The sequence below is a fragment of the Narcine bancroftii genome, chromosome 13, assembly GCF_036971445.1.
Source record: "Narcine bancroftii isolate sNarBan1 chromosome 13, sNarBan1.hap1, whole genome shotgun sequence".
In the NCBI taxonomy this organism is placed as follows: Eukaryota; Metazoa; Chordata; class Chondrichthyes; order Torpediniformes; family Narcinidae; genus Narcine; species Narcine bancroftii.
This window is the reverse complement of record NC_091481.1, coordinates 35,348,825-35,372,217: the sequence shown is the minus strand read 5'-3', so window position 1 is coordinate 35,372,217 and position 23,393 is coordinate 35,348,825. Positions and strand designations below refer to the sequence as shown.

Genomic DNA, 23,393 nt, shown 5'->3' with positions numbered 1-23,393 from the left:
AGCAGCTTATTGTTAGCAAAATTACCCTCATTTGGGATGAGATTTCTGCTTTATTATTCACTCTAAGTGAGGGAGAGGAACTCTGTTTACCCTTGGAGAAAGAAAAGAAAATGGTCAACTGATGTGCCTGTTATTAAAATTATTTCCATTACACAATGTGAATTGAATGATGTAGTTAATGCTTTCCACACAATATTGTACTCACTGCCTGAGACCATGGATCATTAATGGTAAAAAAAAAAATAAGACCTCTTTGGTTAATCCATCTATTTAATGTGAGTAAAACGTTGTAGATGCAGCTCAGAAGTTTAACAGTTATTGTTTACAAAAATGTTTGAATTGTAGCAGTATATTACCTAATTTCTGATGAAAATTTACAATCTTAATTCATTTTAAAATTCATTCCAGATTTTTGTTTTAGTTTAATTTATGGGTTTGAATTTTCTTTCAGGTGAATTTCATCGTAAGTGACTCGAGAGCACACACGCTGAACTCCTGGGGTCAAGAAGAACAGAACCTGCAAGAGGTAAAGCAAAAGTTTTAAATTTAGGAGTGGGGAGTAAATTCTTCTTAGTGAAATTGGCTTCTTTGACAATAACCTTAAATTTTTGTGCTTAATATTTAAGGGACTTTAAAACACTAATTGTTTAAAATTAATTTTACTTAATTATTTTTAATCCTGATAAAAGAAGCTATTTGGACTGCAGGTTTCATAATTTTTCCATTCCATGTTTTTATTTAACTATTTGAAATTAAGTTCTACAGTTACCACTGTTAATTCAGTTGTCTTGGATCCTAACTTGACTATTTTGATCTCCACCCTTAAGTATAGACTGCAAACCTGGAAACTTGGTAATGAATCTCTAGTGAAACAAAAAAGTCTGCAGATGCTATGATTGTATCACTGAATTAAAAATGAGTGTGTTTGCTCCACATTTTAGCTTAGTTACCTTTCAGAATATCACTCCAAATTTGTATTCTCAGTGAAAATACAATTTCTATCATAAGGATGAATTTCTAGACTAGAGAATCGAATATGTTAGTTTCAAGTAAGGCCATAATAGCAAATAATGATGAAATTGGCCAATGAGGGATAAAATGGAATTCGAATCACGGAATTATTATGGCTGGGAGGCCATTTGGCCCATCTAATTATTCTTGACTCTTGATGATTACCCTCCCCCCCATCATTTGCATTCCCCTGCAAGTTACTGTCTGTCAGGTGCCTATACAATTTTGTTTTCAAGACTGATTCAGTGCTTACGAGAATAGTTGAGATCCCAACTGAAGAAAAAAATGTTTTTTCTATTCCCACTGTCAATATGTAAAAGGATTCCTTGGTCCTTACACCACCTGTTAATGGGAAAATTTTCCCTCTGTTTATTCAAATCAGTTGTGATCAACCTGCTTTGCTCCAAGATCAGCCTCAAATTATTGTCCAACTTTGTAGCTATAGTTCTTTACCCTGGAATCATTTTGTCATGTGGACCCATTGTAATCTTCACATTTTTTCTAAAATATGACAAACAGTATTGATGTGACCAATTAATTCAGTCGCAGCTAATTATTGTTAAGTATTCTCAGAAAAGCAAGTACAATGTACAGATGCAATGAAAGTTGCTGCAATTTCTTAGGTACATACAACATATTATGTGCAAAATATATGGGAACAATATAAGGAAGAGGGAAAAATTAAGATCTCTTAGTTGGAAATTATTCATAATGCAAATAAAAATGGTAACATTTCTTCTCTCGGAGAAAAGTGAATCATTGGATTTCTCTGCCCCAGAGGATGGTGAAGGCCAGTTAAGGTGGAGAGAAGTGAATGATTGAGGAATTTGAGGTTTTGGGAACCTGACACAAGAGGAGTTGAGGCCAGTGTTGATTAGCCTAATTGAATTGTGGAGTAGGATTGAGGAATCAGTTAGTTTACTGTTGCTCTCCTTTGTTTGCTTATTTCTGGGTACTGCACATTAGGAAGAACATCAAGGCAAATAGTTATATAATATACGCTAATTCAAAAGGTTGGGGAAGCAGACATGAGAAAGATAAATAAAAACAAGAGAAAATATTTCATATTGAGGAATATGTGAGAGAGAAAGATTGTTTGATAGCACTGTAAAGGAATTGTCAGATGAAATGGGCTGAATGTCCTCCTTCTACCACGCCATGACTTGGTTTTGGAATTTACTCCATATTTTTTCTGAAATAACCACTTTTTAAAATTTGGTGACCCAGCATAGTAATGGGCCCGTGCTGGCCAAATACATCCATGTGATCAATTAACCTGCTAACCCTGTATGTCTTTGGAACATGGGAGGAAGTCAAATCACCTGTTTTAGAGGAACCCACACAGACACTGGGTGAGCGTAAGCTAATTGTGCCATTTGAGTTTACTTGATAAACACTATGTAAAATGTGGAAATAATAATTCAGCATTGAAAAGCAGGCAATGATGGATTTTTTTTTAAACAGTTGATGGCAGCCTTAGCAGCTGTTGGACCTCCCAATCCACGCATGGACCCGGAATGCTGCAGTGTGCTACACGGCTTGGTTGAAGCTGTGGAGGTCCTGTGCAAATGTACAGATTATCAGCACGAAGCCCGAACTACTTTAATGGAGAATGCAGACCGCGTTAGCAACCGGGGACGTATCATCTGTATAACTAATGCCAAAAGGTGCGCTGCTTGGCATACTGTGCGTCATTTACCTCTAAATGAAAGGGTTTCCTTTTGATTTGTGCACTATCTATGCATTTGTTAGTCTTATCCTAAAATGTATGATAAAACTTGCAAATACTTCAAATCTGGAGAATGAACGAATGCTTATCGTAATCTATTTGTGAGTTACTTGTGAGTGCAGAAGGTGTGGAATCAGTCATGTGGTCTATAATATAGTCTTTAATATTTGGAATTCAGCATTGGTTTGTGCAGTATGAATAGCCTCAAAAAAGGGTCTTGAGCCAAAACACTGATTAACGATTTGTCTCTGTGGCAAACGTGCTGAATGTTTGTGATGTGCACACGTTTGGAATATAAGCTTCCACCTTGTTAAACCCAGGGAGAAATGACAGACACCAGTCTTTTCCCAAATCCAAAGTACGAACCCTTTTATTTACAATTGGAGAACTATTTATAGTATTTATTGTCCTGAGGGAATTCTCGTGAGCCATCTCACACACGTGACTGGATAGGTTAATTGATCGCTCAAGTCCCGAGAACCAGTAACACCCACTCCTGGTGACGGTGGGATGGCTCTGTTTAGGGCATCCTAGCACCTCCCCCTTTGAGCTGATTGAATGGAGTCTGGGATCCACTTGGAAGGGCTTCACTGGTCTCCAAACTCTTTGAGACTTTCTTGTGGGTTCCAGTGATGTAGAGGGTATAAGTTTGTTTCCGTATGATTGGTTGTTCAATGGTTTCTGAAGTTCAAATGTGTTCAACAGGGCATCCAGGCTGAGTTGCACAGGTGTTGTTTCAGTGAGGTTGCATTCTGTTGGTCGCAACTGGTTGGCACGTCTAGTCCAACTTGTACATGATAGAGAACATCTCCAATTTTTCGTAGGATTCTTCCCAGTTGCCATACATCTGATTTATCTCTGTATTTTCGCACCAACACGTGTTGACAATCATGAAAAGTGCTTTCTTTAAATCTATTCCGGTGATTGTACTTTTGTTCCATTTCATAATCTCTCAGTCCAGATTCTGGTCTTTGTTAAAATATGATGTTATAAGGTATGAACATCATATTTTCCTATCAGAGGTTTTCAGCAGGTAAAATGCCTCCTGGAGTTTGTGGGTTTGGAGTGATCTTCTAATTTAATGAGAATGTCTGCAGGATCTCGTCTGTTGGACCCTCCCCCATGGCCTTGTTCAGAGCTCATTTGAACATATCCACAAAATGTTTGCTTGATCATTGGACTAAGGATGATATAGAGGGAAGCTAAAATATGCATGATGTCGTATTGCTTGCAAAAAAAAAGAAATCGAAGCCTGCTGCAGTGAATTGTGTCCCATTGTCTGAAATCAATGTTACAGGAAAACCAAAGCAATTGAATATGGACTTGAGTTCCATGATTGAAGCCGATGCAGTTGGTCGTACTCCCCATTAATTGGTCCTGCATAGTCAATATGAAGACGATTCCATGGCCCACTTGGTTGTGACCAGGAATGGAGATTCGTCTTAACAGGGAATTTCTCAGTCGAGGCACATTGGATTCGTGCCAGTGTCAGTTGTTCAATTTGGTCATCCATCAGGGCCAATAAACATAGCTTCGTGCAAGTGCTTTATCTCGATTCGTTCCAAGATATCCACTGTGAAACTGTTTGAGGATTTTGGGAATCACAATCTTTCCTGCAAGCAAAAGACAACTATTGGTGACCGCCAATGATCCTGGTCGTTTAAAGAATGGCTGGATTTCCATTCGTGGACAAGTTTTTGGTCACCCTGAACGATGATAATGCATTATCTCTTGTGGGAGGTCGTCTTCGCTCGTTGATTGTCTGAATCTTTCTGCTATAACTGGCAGGGAGTTAATCACATCTTTGAATACCTGGTTAACCTCTGCCTCTACATAGAGTTCCGTGACAAAAATATCTCTGTTTTCTGCTCGCTAATGAGTCGTGACAATGCATCAGCTTGCACGATACTTGTGGTTGGAAGGTATTTAATTTTGAAGTCATAACCAAGTAGCATGGTTTGCCCACCTTTGCAGACAGTTTGCTGTATAAATTGAAATTCCTTTCTTTGAACCAAATACTGCTAGGAGCAGCTTGTGATCTGTCAGAAGAATGAATTGCCGTCCATAGAGCATTGTATGGCATTTCACCACAGAAACCAGGTTCCTTTTCAATTTGTCCATAGTTAAGCTCTGCTGCTGTTAGAGTGAGCTGCATGTGCTATGGACTTTTGATTCCCATCTGAAAATATGTGAGAAATAAGTGATGCATCTGAAGTTATGACAATCTCCAAATTTGGATTGTAGTGCATTAAAAGAAGGTTCGAGTTCAGCATTGACTTAACTCGATTGAACAACTCTTGATGTTTTTATGTCCATTTGCACTTGCTACCCAAGGTAAGGAGCTTGTTGAGTGGATTATGGAATTTATGCATCTCTGGCAAAAAAGTAATGACTGATAAGACCCAGGAATGAACGTAGCATGACCACATCAGTTGGTGCAGGCATGCGCTTGATAGCATCAGTGTTTTGTGGCCGTCGTCCATGTTTGTCAAGAATGAAACCAAGATATTTCTCTGATTTCATGAAAAATGTCAATTTTTCTGGATGCACTTGAACACAGTAGTCTTTGATGCGGGACAGAATGCAATCAAGGATATCAAACAATTCTCTACCGTGTGCCCCCATTACCAGGATGTCATCTGAACAATCCACGATGCATGTTGATGGTTAGCAATTCCTTGGATTTGTCATCAACCTCCATCTGTAGATAAGCCTCTGCCAAGTTGATCTTGGCAAAGCATTTGCCACCATTCAGCTGAGCAAAGAGGTCATCAGGCAATGGCAGTGAGTAATGCTGCATTCAGTCCAGTTGAGAAATCAACACACAGATGTATGGACCCATCCATTTTTTTTTCACTACCATAATAGGTGCAGCCCATGATAAGTAGTTGACCTGTTCAATTAGCCGTTCCAATTCTTGCTCCTCTTCTTGCAGTGCTACGCACAGGACAGGTTGTTTTGGCTTGAAAGTCGGTTTCACATTTGGCAGAGTTTTGCCTTCGTTTTAGCGCATCGTCTGAGGCCTTTGAAAATACCATTGCTTAGCGTGGTTTTAGCTGTACCAGCAACTTTTGTGGGTTATTTGCTGCTTGTGGGGTATGCGCCACTTGCAACTTGTGACAAATGTTATTGAGTGGCCAGTCCAAAAGGTTCAGTCGAGACTCATGAGATCGAGGTTAGGACACTTTACAAATAACTTGTTCCATTTTCTTCTGTGTCATTTAAGCTGATGGAACAGTCAACTGAACCTAACAACTCTAGGATCCGCCCAGAAGCGTTCCGTGCCATGTTTTCAGTTGGAGTCACCTCTGATTAACCAATCAGTTTCCATGTTTTCTTTGATATTAGGGTAATGTCAGACCCTGTATCAATTTGAGGCCTCATTGGGATGCCTTTAATGTGCATTTCCTGCATTTGGCATTAGCCACCTTGGAAGTCGCTGTGATTGGTTTCACTTTTGAGGCTGAAGCAAACTTATCAGGTGTTTTCCATCTTTCAGCTCTATAACCTTCTGCTTTATGCCCCAGGTGCTTGCATTTACTCTAGCGTTGGGTTCTGAACAGGCAGTCACGAGCGTAGTGACACTCATTGCAGTCCCATTGCATTGCTGGGTGGTTTGGCTGGGCAGGTCACACTTCTATTTTGTCTTGCAGAGTCTGCTGACTTGACACAACTACTTGAAGATGGCTGTGCCACTTCCACCATTTTGATGTCATGTTTCAGCTTAATTAAGCATTGGCATTTGGCTGTTAATCTTTGAAGAGTCCTGTCTGACTCCTGCTCATTCTTCATTAGGCATCTTAGTGTGACTGCATTCCTGCTACAAAGATTAGACCGATCTTCAGTCAGCATAGGGAATTCACCATGAAATCTTTGATATCTTTCTTAGCCATTTTGAGGCATTGATACCGAATGTAAACAATGATGTTTGCTCACCGAATATCTCTGCCAACAGATTTAAGTGTTTCCCTGAACCTGAGCTCACAAAGGTTTGGCAGAATGAAGTTTGTATGGTGCTCATGTTCTTGAGTGCCTAGCTTCCGTGACAACAGCCTAATTTTTCATGCATCATTGAACTTGGCAAAGTCAACTGCAGATAGGTCTTCATACTTTTTGAATCAAGTTTCAAATGTGCTTGACTCAAGATCAAATGAGAACTCAGTGATAAAGCTCATTAAAGCATTTGCTGAATTTGAATCAACATCAGGCTCACCTTCTACATTGGCTGGAGTCCCAGCAGACATTTTCTCTGCCAGCTGGTCAATTAGCCTCGCTTGTATTTCTTCAAAGTTTTTCTGCTGCTTCTTGAGGACAGCCTCCAGGTGTTCCACTGTGGACACCTTGAGGACGGCCTCCAGGTGTTCCATTGTGGACACCTTGAGGACGGCCTCCAGGTGTTCCATTGTGGACACCTTGAGGACGGCCTCCAGGTGTTCCATGGTGGACACCTTGAGGACGGCCTCCAGGTGTTCCATGGTGGACACCTTGAGGACGGCCTCCAGGTGTTCCATGGTGGACACCTTGAGGACGGCCTCCAGGTGTTCCATGGTGGACACCTTGAGGACGGCCTCCAGGTGTTCCATGGTGGACACCTTGAGGACGGCCTCCAGGTGTTCCATGGTGGACACCTTGAGGACGGCCTCCAGGTGTTCCATGGTGGACACCTTGAGGACGGCCTCCAGGTGTTCCATGGTGGACACCTTGAGGACGGCCTCCAGGTGTTCCATGGTGGACACCTTGAGGACGGCCTCCAGGTGTTCCATGGTGGACACCTTGAGGACTGCCTCCAGGTGTTCCATTGTGACTGACATCCCATCCTCATTGCCAAAATGTTGTAAATGTGCCAAATGTTTGTGCTGTGCTCGTGTTGTATGGAATACAAGCTTCTACCTTGTTAGATCCAGAGAGAAATGACAGACACTAGTGTTTTCCCATACCCAAATAACGAACCCTTTTATCTACAGTTAGAGAACTATTTATAGTATTTACAATGTCCTTGGTCCCAAGGGAACTCTCACAAGCCATCTCACACACATGTGACTGGATTAGTTGATTGATGGCTCAAGTCCTGGGAGTCGCTCTATTTAGGGTGTCCTGTGGAGTCGCTCTATTTAGGGTGTCCCAACAGTCTCCATGGATGCTGTCTGACCCACTAGGTCCCTCCACATTTTGTTTGCTCAAGATTTCAACATCTGCAGTTCTCAAGTTTCACCATATGATGTTGTTGTCTATTTCTTCTGTTTGCTATAGCTTTTGTATGAAATTGTAGTTATAAAAAATGACACAGTTATCAATTCATTTATGATAACAAATGGAAAGCAGTGTGATCTGGCTACAAAGCTCAATGTTGCATGTCTTGGGATTCTTTTTCCCCCCAAGGTTTCCCTTGCACTGGAATGTTTTAGTCTAAAGTAATACCTTGCATCTAACATTGGGTCAGCCTTACTCCAAATGGTGTGAGTCTTTGGCACAAATTCCCCATTCCCAACCTCCTGGAAAGTGTAGATCTCACTTCATCTGGCACCACTGGTTGAACTAAAGCCATGGAAATTCACTGCTGCTTGCTGGATGCCAGCAGGGTTTTTGACCAATCTCAAACCTGATAACAAACTAGCAACCAGCAGTGATTCCTACCCTCCTGTATTCCACAGAAATATGCATGACTTGCACGAGATAACTTGATGTCCTGGAGAGGTAGCACCAATGCTGACTCCATAAATTTCTCCACATTGATTAGTTCGCCTTTCCTGGCATTGTTGGAAACTTTTAGTAGCCAACATCTCAAGGATTAAAGGTCAGATTGCCCTTATGCTGCTTGATTGGATCAGCCACATCAAAGAGATTCCCACAAGGCCCTTGAAACATTTAATGGACATGTTTGATGTTTCCATGAAGATTTACAAGAATGGCCAGTGCATGACACCTCAAAATGGAGGGAAGCACTGCACACCCTAAAGTGTCTACCCTGGTGCATTGACATGCTCAATCTGTCCCACATGGCAGAATCTGTGGTTCTCATGCAGAGCTCTTCACCCACCTCTGAATCTACAGAACTGGAACAAAAGCAAAGTTGTGCTTCATCACAAAGGCCACCTAAGATATGGCAAAACACCACTAATTATTTAGTTGGTTTATGTTAGTTTTTTTTTCTCTCTCTGCTCTAGACTCTGTACTCTTCTACAAGTTAGTTCTAATTTCTTTTTATTCGCCTTATTTTTTGTCTTACAGTGACAGCCATGTGCGAATGTTAGAGGACTGTGTCCAAGAGACAATCCATGAGCATAACAAATTAGCAGCTAGTTCTGATAAGTAAGTTTGAGTCTAAATTTCAGCACAAAAAACTATTTATTTTATCTGCTACCTTGAAAAAAGGACGTTATAGTTTTTGTTTGCAATTAAGTAATCTGTGCATTGCTTGTGAATTACTGAAGTTGGTTTAGAATGCTTGACTGTCGAGTTGTTTAAGATAACATTTGAAAGCTGACATTGAACACTGGTGAAGAGTGGCTGATACCCTGTTGCAACCCGTTAAATATTTCCATTGCTTGTTTTGAAACACTTGAATTTCATAGCCTGCTTAGTCAGTTGGCTTATAAGAAAGTACAAGAGAAGTCCGAAAATCCAGACTACTCGGGGATTGGGTCGGTCCAGATTTTTGGAATTTCTGGATTCTCGGGGAATATTTTAAAAAATCAAATAAAGAAGAGATGAGCAGATAAATGTTGCCAATTTATTCATTAGCAAATACAGCATTACTTCCTGCTTAAACCACTGGTGGTTTTAACTCTGGCATCCATTTCAAAATTGGCCTTATTTTAAATAAGTACATAAAAACAAAGCTTGCTGCCAACTGTGAAATTCAATTGCATGCATGAGGAATTTTATCACCCATATCCTTCAGTAGCTTCATTGCAAAATTTACCATTTCTACTGTTCACTGGTGGTCAATTATAGTTTAAACTGATCTAAGAAAATAATTGTTTCAGATGTTGTTTTTCCAGGTTAATCAGACTTGGATACAGAGCTGAAATGCCACATTTCAGTCTGCTATTGTCAGTTCACACAAAGTCTGTAGGTGAATCTTAACTGTTGCTGAGCATGTAAAAAAACTCTTCTTCAGTGATTAACATTTAGTTGTGAACAGACCAGATTGCTTAATGTAAGATCCTTCTTTTATTGTATACCACAGGGCAATGAAATGATGTATAGCTATTAAAAAATTAGGACAACGCTTCGGGGAAACAGAAACAGAAACAGAAATAACTGTCACCTTCAGTGATCTAATGTAAAGCAGCGACTCCTGTTGAGAATGCAAATTAAATGCTGTCTTTGAATTGAAAAAGATAAAATCAGGTACATTTGGTGCATTGCAAACAAGCAGTTTTAAAGAAAAATAAAGTCAACACTTGACAAAAATGTAAAATTAAATTTTTTTTTGCTTGTTGTGCTGTGCATCTATGGCACTTAAGCATTCGCGCACATAAGAGCCCACTAACTTTTAAAAGTTTGAGAGTTTTCGAAAAGTCAAATTCTCGGGTGGTCCAGATTTCTGGCATCTGGATTTTTGGACGTCTGTAGTTTCTTAACAGACCATTTTCTCTAGGTATTCCCAGTCATGCCAGAAGATGGAGTTGTAGGCTTGTGGAACAAATTCTCTTTTCCACACTGCAAAAAGAGGAAACAGCCCACACAATTCAGCATTTTGAACTTCTTGTTTTTTGAAATGAAGAATCCTTTATTTTTAAAAATTTTTGTCATTTATCAAGGACAAGTTTTTCAGATTGTTATCTTGTTGATCAACACACAATTCTCCCGGGCTAATAGTATTTAAATGAAGGTGTATAACTCAAGATAGTTTGCTCAGTACCTTTTTCCTTTCAGCTTGATGCAAATTCAGCATTGTGAACTGGTGTTAATCCACACCTACACAGTAGGCGAAGATAGCCTTGTTTCAGATCGTCCAAAAAAAGACGTGAGTATATTTTAGAGACACATTTAGAACACAGCATACCTTTGCACTTTAGCACTAGTAAACTAATACGATGAGTTGTACATATTGTCACTTTTACATTACTGAGCATCGTTGAAAATGTTTCTAAATAGTAAAATTATTTTAAAAATGCAGTGGAAGGTGATCAAGTTGGCAAAGGCATTTCAGTCCTTTACTTTTACATTTCATGGGAGCAATTCTGCCACATTCTCCAGACAGATTAAAAATATTGTAGAAATCTGCAGGAAAATGGGATCAATATAAACAGATATTTGACAGCCATCAGAGGGAAGGTGGATTGGAAGACCAGATTCCATGCTATGTGATTCTACTTCTTATTAAAATAAATGTTTAATAATAGTTTTGGTTAAACTCTTTCCAGAAGAAGCATTAACAAATGAGAAATAAAATATAAAATAAAGTTTGCTGTAAAACCAGACTTCTTTTCATCTCCTCCACCTTCTGGAGCTTTTGCTTCTCGTTCAGATCCTTATACCTGTCCTGGTGTTTCATTTCATAGTGTCGTCGTATGTTATATTCTTTAACTACAGACACGCTGGCTCCACACACAAGACAAACAGGTTTGTCTTTTAAAATGATGAACATATAGTTTGCCTCCCACCTGTCTTGAAAGGTCCTGTTTTCTGTCTTTCGTTTGGCCATTTTTCGTAAGGGGTTTATTACACGTGAGTTGGGCGACAGGTCGCAGATGCCAATGAAAGTAAAGAGAGGAGGTGGGGGCGATTAGCGGGCTGACGGGGCGGCGCCAATGCATTTGCAAAGCACTCTGGGATTTGTAGTATTAGCTGTGCATGCGCTATACTGGCGCGGCGGCCAGCGGGCCAGCTCTAATACATATTTGATATGATCTTGCGGGCCAAATATGGGGCCTGAGTTTGACGTGTGCTTTAAAGGATGCTGCATGACCAGCTGAGTTTCTGCAGCACTTTTGTGTAGATCCCAACAACTGTAGACTTCTTGTTTACCACCAGTTTGGAAGGTCTGTCTGAAATGGTGGTGGAGAGAAGAACCCTCACTATATTCAAAAGGTGGCTGGAAAACCCAAACTAGCTCCTCGGATGGATACTGTCGTTTCTGAATGCAGGTGGCTGCTTGCTCAGTAATGCTAATGCTGCGAGGCTGCAGTAGAATTCCGTGCTTGTGGACAAGCATGTTTATAAAGACCTATCATGCGAAATTCACTCAGTGAGGCATGACTCTGCCTTTCCTGGCTGTGACTGGCACCAGTCCACAGTTGCCTGTCAGTGTGGTGCTCATAAACAATCTGGTATTCTTTGAAGGCGAAAGAGATCGTGATGGATTTTAGGAAGAACAGTATAGCCTCAGCTCCATTGTATATTAATGGGGACTGTGTGGAAAGGGTCATGACTTTCCGGTTTCTGTGAACGTAATTGGCTGAGGATCATTCAGACTATTAATACCTCTGCTATAGTTAAAAAGGCACATCAACGTACACATTTCCTGAGAAAACTTAGGAAAATTAATCTACAGGAGAAGTTATTGGTGTCCTTCTATCGCTGTTCCATTGAAAGAATGCTGAGTTATTGCATTCCAGTATCACTTGTCAGCTGTACAGCTGCAGTTAAGAGGGATCTTCAAATGGTTATCAACATGGCCAAGAAGATCATGGGGTTTTCCTTGTCCCCTTTGGAGGATTTATTTCGATCACGCTGTATCGGGAAGGCAGCTAATATTCTTAAAGATTCTACTCACCTGGACTATCATCTGTTTGACTTATTGCCCTCTGGGTAGACAATATAGGTCCATTTAAATCACGGAGAAACAGACTCAAGAGCCATTTCTATCCCAGAGCCATTTGAGAATTAAACACCGCTATTTATTGTATTTGTATTTTGTATTGTTTTAATGTTGCTTTTTTTTTCTGGTTTTTACATGCTCCTTTATGTTGTATGGTACCGCGGTTGTGCTTTTTAATTTTGTTGCGTTTTCTTACATGAGGCTCACAGCAATGTGCAAAGAACATTAAAAAAAGTGATAGGTGTAGGACATTTCACCCTTTACTTACATATCGCTTGATGTCCTGTTTTGCGGAAACTGCCAAAATGTTTGGCCTGGAAGTCAGTCTGAAGAAAACGGAGGTCCTCCTTCAGCCAGCTCCCCACCATGACTACCAGCCCCCCCACATCTCCATCGGGCACACAAAATTCAAAACGGTCAACCAGTTCACCTATCTCGGCTGCACCATTTCATCAGATGCAAGGATCGACAACGAGATAGACAACAGACTCGCCAAGGCAAATATCGCCTTTGGAAGACTACACAAAAGAGTCTGGAAAAACAACCAACTGAAAAACCTCACAAAGATAAGCGTATACAGAACCGTTGTCATACCCACACTCCTGTTCGGCTCCGAATCATGGGTCCTCTACTGGCATCACCTACGGCTCCTAGAACGCTTCCACCAGCGTTGTCTCCGCTCCATCCTCAACATTCATTGGAGCGACTTCATCCCTAACATCGAAGTACTCGAGATGGCAGAGGCCGACAGCATCGAGTCCACGCTGCTGAAGATCCAGCTGCGCTGGGTGGGTCACGTCTCCAGAATGGAGGACCATCGCCTTCCCAAGATCGTGTTATATGGCGAGCTCTCCACTGGCCACCGTGACAGAGGTGCACCAAAGAAGTGGTACAAGGACTGCCCAATGAAATCTCTTGGTGCCTGCCACATTGACCACCGCCAGTGGGCTGATATCGCCTCAAACCGTGCATCTTGGCGCCTCACAGTTAGGTGGGCAGCAACCTCCTTTGAAGAAGACCGCAGAGCTCGCCTCACTGACAAAAGACAAAGGAGGAAAAACCCAACACCCAACCCCAACCAACCAATTTTCCCCTGCAACCGTGCCTGCCTGTCCCGCATCGGACTTGTCAGCCACAATCGAGCCTGCAGCTGACGTGGACATTTACCCCCTCCGTAAATCTTCGTCTGCGAAGCCAAGCCAAAGAAGAAACATATCCAACAATTTTCAGTCCATATTAACTCTTTACTTCCCTACACCAGCTGCTTTAGTATTACCTGTTATTTGGGACGTATATTACCCCTAATGTTATGTTTTAAATTTTGTACACTAACTCCTTTTATCTGAGAATTTCTGAAAATCCAGATATACCACCACCTCTGGCTCTCCATTATCTATTAATTGGTTAATAGCAATTTATTAATAGAAAGGAAGAACTATTGAAAATTAAGTGGACTGCATTTGCAGTGTCCTGAAGCAACATTTTTCTCTCAGTAGCTAAATAAGGAATTGCAGTCAATAAGATCTGTGTACTGCAAGTTTGTTTAATGCAGTGGTTGATATCTGGAACCCAGCTGGAAGATAGTTCGAGTGGATGTAGTGGAATGCAAGACCTGTTTCTCTGCTGTACAGTTTTGACTTTTAGCTTTGTAAATTTTGAACAGCTATAAAATAGTTTTTCTGTGTGTAATATTTTCATTGCAGATAGACAAAAGAAAGGATGAACATTTTACGCACAAAAGGACACTAATTTAAGTGTGAGGAATATATTTTCAGGGCTGAAGCTGTTTGAAATTAGTTTACCCAATTAGAGATTTTGAACAGAAGCCTATTTTCAACCCATATACCCTTTAATTTTCATTATGCTGAATGAAATGATGCAGTATTCATTGCCCTGCCAAAGAAACCAGGTGCAACTGAGTGTGGACAACACAGAACAATTACTTTAATGAGTCATCTCGCAAAAACTCGATTTGGAATCATCCTGCTCAGAATAAGAAACACATGAAACCAGAGATCAGTGAAGAACAAGTTGGCTTTGTCGAAGGCAAGGGATCATCAAACACCACTTATATTCTCAGGAATATTATCGAAAGGTCAATAGGATTACAACAAGACCTATACTTCTGTTTCTTGGGCTACACAAAAGTCTTTGACAAGGTGAAACACCAAATCATCATGAAAATGCTTAAAGATACTAATATTGATAGAAAAGATCTAAAAATAATTGAGAATCTCTACTAGCAACTATTACATACGAGACAGCAGCGTTTAAAAATTATCCCAGTGTTATCTTTAAAATAATATTTTTAATTATTAATAAACCATAACACTAACTAATTTTACTAACTAATCTACACTTATATACCCTAACCCCCAACTATGTGCTAATATACTGGTGGGTGTGTGTGGAGAATACCCCAAACCACTACTAATCCAGGAATAATTCTCGAAAGGCTCTTCAAAATTCAGTTTGCATGCAGGCTTTAAATGATATTAGCAGTTCAGGAAGTGGGTGGAAGAGACCGGGGTGGGGGGGTGGGGGGTATCAGAATGTTTATAACTCACAAACCCCTCATTGAGCTGCTACCAACGAAATGTCCTTTTTAGATGAGTGCCAACCAGAACTCCCCTCTTTGGCGTAGTGAAGGGGTCCCCAAACGCTTTAGACCGCCAACCCCTTCAGGTACTACATGGTCCCTCAACGACACCAAGTGCTCAACGGGAGTGGGGGTGCTATTTTATATCGACACCCTTCTCCCCCCCCCATTTCGTGCTTTTGAATCCCAGCTTTATTGACCTTCCTCCCCCCCCCCCAGCACTTTGATCCCTGGGGGTCAATCGAACACTTTGGAGGCCTCTAGTTTAGGGGGACACAAAGCGCGTGATGCTCACAAAGCTTCCAGAACCCTTTTTGTGAGTCAGCCGAATTCGAGTGATTCTCACTCTGGACACCATCCAAGTGCAGTATTTCTTCTGTAAGTAGAACCCTTTTCGTGGGTCGGTCGAACAAAAGTGACCTTCATTCTTTTTTGGTCACGGAGTGGAGTGGTCTTCTCATTCCTCTATAACTAACAGGAGGAAATCAGACAGATATACTCATTCCTTTATAACAAGAGGAAATCACGTAGATTGACTATAACTACGTACGAGGCCAATCCAGCACAGTATTTATTCTTCAGTGAGCTATTTACTCCTGTGCTGTCTCTTTAAAACTGTATTCTGTTGGTCACATAGTCTCTGCACACTCTGCAAATGTATCCATTTAGGAACAAGCAGGTTTTAGTTACATCTGTTCTCTTAAAGTGGCAGTCCCACACTCCTTCCGCCATCAAAGAAAATTTTGGGCTATAAGAGCAAAATTTTACTGCCAACTATAATGTTGGAAACAATACATTCACTATTTACATGACATAATATAGACAAATATACATTTTTCAGTAACACTGGAAACTTGAGCATCTTGAAAGGCCCATCAGCAAAACTTTACAGAGCTCTGTAATTCCCAACCATTCCCAAAAATCTCCAATAGCTTTCTTACCTGTAGAAACAGGAAACTCAGAAATTGTCTGAACTTTTGCTTGGATAGTCGCCAACTTGCCTTGACAAACTATATTACCACAATAGGTCATAGTAGCTTGGCCACATTCACTTTTTGCTAAATTAACAGAAATGTTGGCTTTCTAAAGTTTGTCAGGTAGTTTCTCTGGTGTCAATTCACTGATTTTTTTTGCAAATGATCTTTAAATTTCGAGATATCCAACAATTTCAACTGGGCATCCTCATTAACCTTCAACAACCCCAAAGGTCCTTCAATTTGCTGTCCAAACCCCAACTCAAAAGGGCTAAAGTCTAATGACTCTGGTACAGAATCTCTTGCTGCAAACAAGAACAAATGGACACCCTCATTCCAGTCCTTCTCATGCTCAACACAATAGCTCCTCTTGGTTTTGAGAGTCAAATGGAACCTCTCCAAGACCCCTTGAAACTCTGGGTAATATGCAGATGATGTGATCTGGTTAGCTTTCAATTCAGGAATTATCTGCTGAACCAGTCCCGTCATGAAATTACTTATGTGGTCTGATCTCTTCAGGCAAACCAAACAAAATGGAAAACTTTACTAGAGCTGGTGACAGTCTTAGTTTCAGTATTTCTAAGTTGCACTTCCCTAATTTCCTCCTCAGAGAGAACCTTATCTCTCACCTCAGGATCTCTGCCCTGCCCTGCCACAAACTCCTTTTGGGACAATGACAAGTCCTTACTCTCGGTTGAACAGGCCAGATTTGTATCCAATTTGTCTTTGTTTCGTTAATGATTGGCTGGACTGTCACTTGTGGTTGACACTTCCTTCAACTAAACTAAACCTTCTGACACAAAAGATTTGAACTCCTTAATATTACCAGCAGATCTGGAACTCTCTTGTTTTCCATGTTTTCCAACTTTGAATATAGGCAACTAGTACTGCCTCCTTTTATCTCTTTTTCCTTAATATGGGACAATTCACTTTCACTTGACCTGGGTTCTTACAATAGTAGCACAGGATCTGAAGATTTTTTTCTTTTCTTGCTTTCCTTCATCTTTACCCTGAGCACTGCTTCCCGATATGTTCTCTAACTTGTGTGGACATTCGACATTATCCTCTGGAAGGTTTTACTTGGCACAAATTCAACCCTTTGGAAGGCTCCATCTGGCATGAACTTAACCCTATGGGTTAAAGCATACTCATCCACTACTTCAGTAGATTCTTGCCAAGTTTCTATTTCTTCCTCCCTCTGTCTTTGCCTCTCAGTTTTCTCCCTTCTAATTTTTTCTAATTCTAGCTCAAATTATTTTTGTTTTTCAGCTTCCTCCTTTTGCTTTTCAGGTTTCTCTGCCTCAAATCTCTTTCACCTTTCTGCATCTCTGTTTCTCGAATTCTAACTGCTTTTTCTCTCTCTCAAACTCCAATCTAAGTTTCTATTTCTCTCTCTCCCAATTCAATGTTCTTCTAATTCAATTTATTCCTCCAATCTAAACTTCCCTTTCATTACATAATTGTGCCCTATAACTTTCTGAATCTCTGCCGCCTTCATTGCTGGTTTTACAAGTTTCAACTTTTGTACAATAGTCAACAACTCTTTTTCACCCCCTGCAAATCTGCAATGGTGCGTGATCCCAGAAACTTACCAATGTCCATTGCTGCTATTGTTCCACACACTTCTTTAATTTGGCTTAGAAAAATTCTAATCAGTCAAATTGAAAATTAATCGATCACTCGGCTCCCAATTTGGTGCACCCCTGGACGAGCCTCCAATTTTGTTATGTACCAAACAGCAGCAAGAGAAATTAGCCCAGATGGTGTTATATTTAAAAATAATATTTTTAATTATTAATTAATACTTATGTAAACTTATTTACACTTATCTAACTTGACCCCCAACTATGCATTAATATATTGGTGTGTGTGTGGAATACCCCAAGCCACTACAGCTCAAGACAATTCTCAAAAGGCAGTTCAAAGTTCAGTTTCAGAAATTTAGTGTTGATGTGCAGGCTTTAAGGTGGATGAAACACACAGGCTTTAAATGAAATTAGCATTTCATGAAGTGGATGGAAGAGACTGGAGTGGGTGGGGAAGTGTCAGAATTTTTATAACTCACGAAACCCTTGTTGAGATGCTTCCAACAAAATGTCCTTTTTGGACGAATGCCAACCAAAACTCCCTTCTTTGGCGTAGGGAGGTACAAAGCTTCCAGGACTTTTTTCAGCCACTGAGTGGCCTTTTCATTCCTCTATAACTAAAAGGAGGAAATCGGACAGATTGCCTATATACTTATTATAACTAATAATAGGAAATCGGGTAAATTGTCTATAAACATGTATGAGACCAATCAGGCACACTATTGCCTCTTCAGAGAGCTGTTTGCTCCTGTGCTGTCTCCTTAAAATGGACCCCGAGCAAAGTTGTATACTGCTTCTTCAATATGCTGGTTACATGGTCTCTATACCTGGGATTTCCAGGACTTTTCTGCATACTCAGCATGTTCCTAAATGGATACATTTGCAGTCTTCAGTGCCTGCTGCCAGTTCACAGTCACTTTTCAAAACCATCAGGCTTTTGTTAAATCTGTTTTCTTAAAATGGCAGTCCCACACAAATGAAAATGAACTGAAAAATTTTATGTACCAGACAGCAGCTATAGAAATTAGCCCAGATGATGTTATATTTAAAATAATATTTTTAATTATTAATTAATACTTATGTAAACTTATCTAACTTGACCCCCAACTATGCGTTAATATATTGGTGTGTGTGTGGAATATCTCAAGCCATGTCATACAACAAAGTGCAGGCATATGGATAGTCAATGAGATTGGTGAATATCAGCCAATAAAGTAGAGTTAGACAGGGTTATGATCTATCACCAGACTGGTTCTCCCTGTCCAGTGAAAATATCATGAGAACCATACAAGACCTACCTGGACTAAGTATAGGATGACACAATATCAACAACCACTGCTATGCAGATGACACAGTACTGATAGCAAACAGTGAAGTATATTTACAGAAATTAGTATCTACCATGAACACAGAGAGCGAAAGATTTGCCCTAACTTTAAACAAAAAGAAAACTGAAGTACAGGTACAAAGAAACCTATAGGATCGTACTGCGAAATGAAATCCTGAAACAAGTTCACAACTTCAAGAACCTGGATCATGGGTAACATTTGATGGCAAATGTGAAATAAACATAAAACCAAGAATAGCACTGGCAAGGACAGCATTTATAAAAATGAGAAACATCTAATGAACAAAAAGATAGTACTTGACATCTGCGTTAGAACTTTTAGCTGCTACATTCTTCCTATAATGCTGTACGGCTGCGAGTTGTGGAGCTTGACAAATGTAATAGAAAAAAGAATCAATATAGCAGAGATGTGGTTTCTCAGAAGAATGCTGTGCATATCATATAAGGACAGGATAGCGAACGAAGAAGTTCTAAAAGAATGAAAACAAAACATACATTACTTAAAGGAATCAGAAAACAGCAATCAAAATTCTTTGGACACATCATGCGAAGAGATACATTAGAACATTCAGTTACAACTGGAACGGTGGAAGGAAAAAGGAGAGGTAGAGAATGAAAATCATCGATGGATTAACATCATGGTTAGAGAAAGGAGGCAATGACTACAATTCAGAGGGTCAGAGACTGTGATGGATAGAGAGACATGATTGCCCATGCCGAATGGCAAGGCACCTGAACAAAAATGCTTAATAAATCTTATTTAATAAACTCCAAAATAAGGAACAATGTAAAATGGCTCATTGATGGATTACTGTCTGGTTTTCCCTTCTTCTGACTTCAAAGCAATGTATTAATTGATAGCTAATTTGATATTTTAAAATCTTAGCTCATAAGGTGGAATTCTCTCCTTTAACCCTAAAAAATCCACCTCTGTATCAACACATTCTAATATATACTCATCCAGTTTGAAGTTGATTTTTATGTCCAAGGATGTGCATTTAGATATAATTAAGGGGGCTAAATAAATAATGCAAAGTATTTATCCATTAGAAATGTTGTAAATAAATGAAATCTGATTTATGGTGACAACATTAATAAAGAATTAATCTTTGTCTTCCAAACATAGTCATTTATGTGCAATTTGTTTCCAATAGATCTCTCTGGTTCTAACAAGTGAAGTGCATAGCGTCCGTGCTGGAAGGCAGCTGCCTGCGAAGCTCACAACACTTGTCCAACAGCATTTTGACCTTGCCTCCACCACTATTACAAACATACCTATGAAGGTGGGTCTAATACTTCTATTTTATTTTGAATAGAACACAGCATCTATTTTTTTTTTAATTTTCAGTTTGTGAAAATTTAACATTTTTCAAAGTAATTTTCAAATTATTTTCTCTCCGCATCATATTTCTGTTTGCTAGCCCACATTCAGTGTCAATGAACAGGTTAGTAAATTTGAATTTAAAATAGAACATCGGATCATGAAACTGATCAAAAGGTTATATTGCATGCAAGTTGTTCTGGTGTGCAATATAATACTCTTCTTGTCTGTTTTTGTAGAAACATGACTATAAGACCCGTACGATACTATCACTAAAACTGCTCCTTCACATCTGTATTGTTCTTCCATTTTGTGTTTTTATGTATCAACCCCATAGTATTTGTGTGGCATGCGATGCTAATTACTTGCTGCAATTCATTTATTGTTAATTGCCTTCTATAAACTGTTTAAAATGGATTTCTTTACAGAAATGTTTCAAAATAAAAGTAAAACATTGATTTTATTTATTCCGTGCATCAGATTTTTGTCACTGCAGATTAGTTTCTGCATAGCTTGGTGACCACTGGTCTGAATAAGATTCAGTGTGTTATGAGCTGTTAATGTGGAAGGGTTTTGCAGTCTAAATTTAGTATTCTAAATATCTTTGAGTCATCAGGCTTCCTGATGGTATGTTGCCATTATATTCTAATTAAAATTATTTGTTTTAAGAGAGCTAGAATTAAAGCACTCTCGATTGTGTTGACTTAAAATAAACTATAAAAATAACAAACTATTAAGATTAAAGCACTTGGCATTAAAATATTGTAATGAATATTTCACCTGTACACGTTGATGGTATTTGGGTACTCAATGAATATAAAAACACAGAAATGCTGGAGGAACTCAGCAGGTCTCGCAGTGTCCATAAGAGGTAAAGATTTATTACCAATGTTTTGGGCCTGAGCCCTTCCTCAAGCCATGAGTAAACAAAGAGAAGCATCTGTGTTAAAAAGTTAGGGAAAGAAGAGTGGAGAATGGGAGGGAAAGGACCGGCAGAACTTGCTCTCACCCTCAATAGCTTCTCTTTTGACTCATCTCATTTTCTCCAAGACTGAAGGGTAGTTATGGTTCTGCCCTTTGACCCTAGTAATGCCTGTCTTTTTGTTGGCTAAGTAGCGCTCTCCATGCTGCAAGCCTACACTGACAAGGTACCTCGAACTTGATGTTGCCTCATGCACCCATGATGAGGTTGTCAACTTTATCCATTTTGCAGCCAACTTCCATCCTGACATCACATTCACTTGGGCCATCTTTTGCAACACTCCCTTTTCTTGATCCATCTCAGGAGACAAACTCTTGACAGACATCTTTTACAAACTAACCAACTCCCACAGCTACCTTGACTGTAGTGCGCAATTGTTATTCTGTAAACTTGAATATAAATAAAGTGATTGAAAGATATACATTATATCCCTTTTTAGATAAATAGTTATCTTATACAGAAAATATTTAAATTTTCAAAGTGCTTCAGTTTTAAAACTCGGTTCAAGTTTATTGTTGCATGTACCAAGATGACAGTGATAATTTGTTTTGCAGCAGCCATCTAGACATCCCGTATATAATGCATGAAGAAAGATACAGTACAAAGACAAAGTTCAGCGTTACTGGGAGATCAGTTGCTATGGAGCAATGGCCATATCATTTTACAGTGGTGAAGTTCACTCAGGAGTCTGATAATAGCAGAAAAGAAATGGTCTTCAAATCTAGTAGTGCATGATTTCTCACTTGTGAATCTTCCCAACAGGAGGTGATGAGGGCAGCATGGTTGGCTAACAATTAGCGCAACGCCTTTACAGCACCAGCGATTGGGACCGGACCCGAGTTCGAATCCCGCGCTGTCTGTAAGGTGTTTGTATGTTCTCCCTGTGTCTGCGTGGGTTTTCTCCAGGGGCTCTGGTTTCCTCCCATCCTTCAAAATATACCGAGAGTAGGTTAATGGGGTGTAAATTGGACTGCACGGACTTGTAGGGGCAAATTGGCCTGTTACAGTGCTCTATGTCTAAATTTTTAAAAAGAGAATATATTGGCAGCTTTTCTTAGACAGCAGAAGTGTAGATAGAGCCAAAGGAGGGAAGGGGTGTTTGATGGCATGAGCCATATTCACAACCCTCTGCAGTTTCTTGTGTTCTTGGATGGAGCAGTTCCCATCCCACACAATAGTGATCTGTAGGTTGGTAAGGGATGCAGGTGAGATGCCACATTTCCTTGAGGTTCTGAGGAAGTCGATGCACTGATCTGCATTCTTGTTCATTGTGTCAAAATTGCTGGATGACGACAAGTAATTGGAGATGTTTAGTTCCAGGAACTTAGATATCTACTATCTCACTGTTGATACAATCTGAGGAGTGAGTTCTGCTCCTCCTTTGCTCCTCCTTGGTCTTGCTGACATTGAGGGAAAAGTTGTTGTCCTGGCACCAAATCAGTATTACCTTTAAGTTCCTTCTAAACTCTGATATTGTTGTTGGAGATCCTATCCATGATGGTGGTGCTATCTGCAAATTTTTCGATGGTATTGCAGTGGTGTTTGCCTCGGAGTCATGGATGTAAAGGAGATAGTAGAGGGTCAGGTACTCAGCCTTGCATGGCACCAGTGTCAAGGATGGTTGTGGAAGAGTGCTGTCATCAATCCTCACTGATTATGGCCTGCGTGATAGGAAGCAGTGGATTCAATTGCAGAGGGAGGTGCTAAGGACAAAGTCATGGAGTTTGAGGATGAGTTTATTTAGGACTATTATGCTGAAGAGAGCTATAGTCGATGAATAGTAGTCTTTCATAGATGTCCTTGTCCAGGTGATCCAAGACTGAGTGTAGGGCCAGGGAGATGGCATCTTCGATGGACCAATTGTGGCAGTTTGTATACGGCAGGCTGGGGTCAAGGGTAGATGGTCGGGTGGAGTTGATGTGAGCCACAGCCTACCTCTCTCTCTCTTGTAGCCAATATACTAAAATGAATGCAGGTACTAATATCAGTATGCACAGATTCTGAACATCCATTGTAATCAAATGTAAAATGTTTAGTCAGAAAACATTAGTGGTTATTGCATGCGCGCGCGCGC

At 40.0% G+C, this 23,393-nt stretch overlaps 1 protein-coding gene across 3 annotated transcripts in view; it reads left to right on the top strand.

The window, feature by feature from the left end:
• The window catches only part of ints13 (integrator complex subunit 13), a 60,520-nt gene that overhangs the window by 9,222 nt on the left and 27,905 nt on the right, over positions 1-23,393 (top strand). For all 3 annotated transcript variants that reach the window (XM_069909659.1, XM_069909658.1, XM_069909661.1), the window contains 5 exons: positions 452-526; positions 2,476-2,678; positions 8,969-9,049; positions 10,622-10,712; positions 20,171-20,299. In XM_069909659.1, coding sequence (XP_069765760.1) covers positions 452-526; positions 2,476-2,678; positions 8,969-9,049; positions 10,622-10,712; positions 20,171-20,299 — 579 coding nt within the window. The remainder of the gene's footprint in view (positions 1-451; positions 527-2,475; positions 2,679-8,968; positions 9,050-10,621; positions 10,713-20,170; positions 20,300-23,393) is intronic.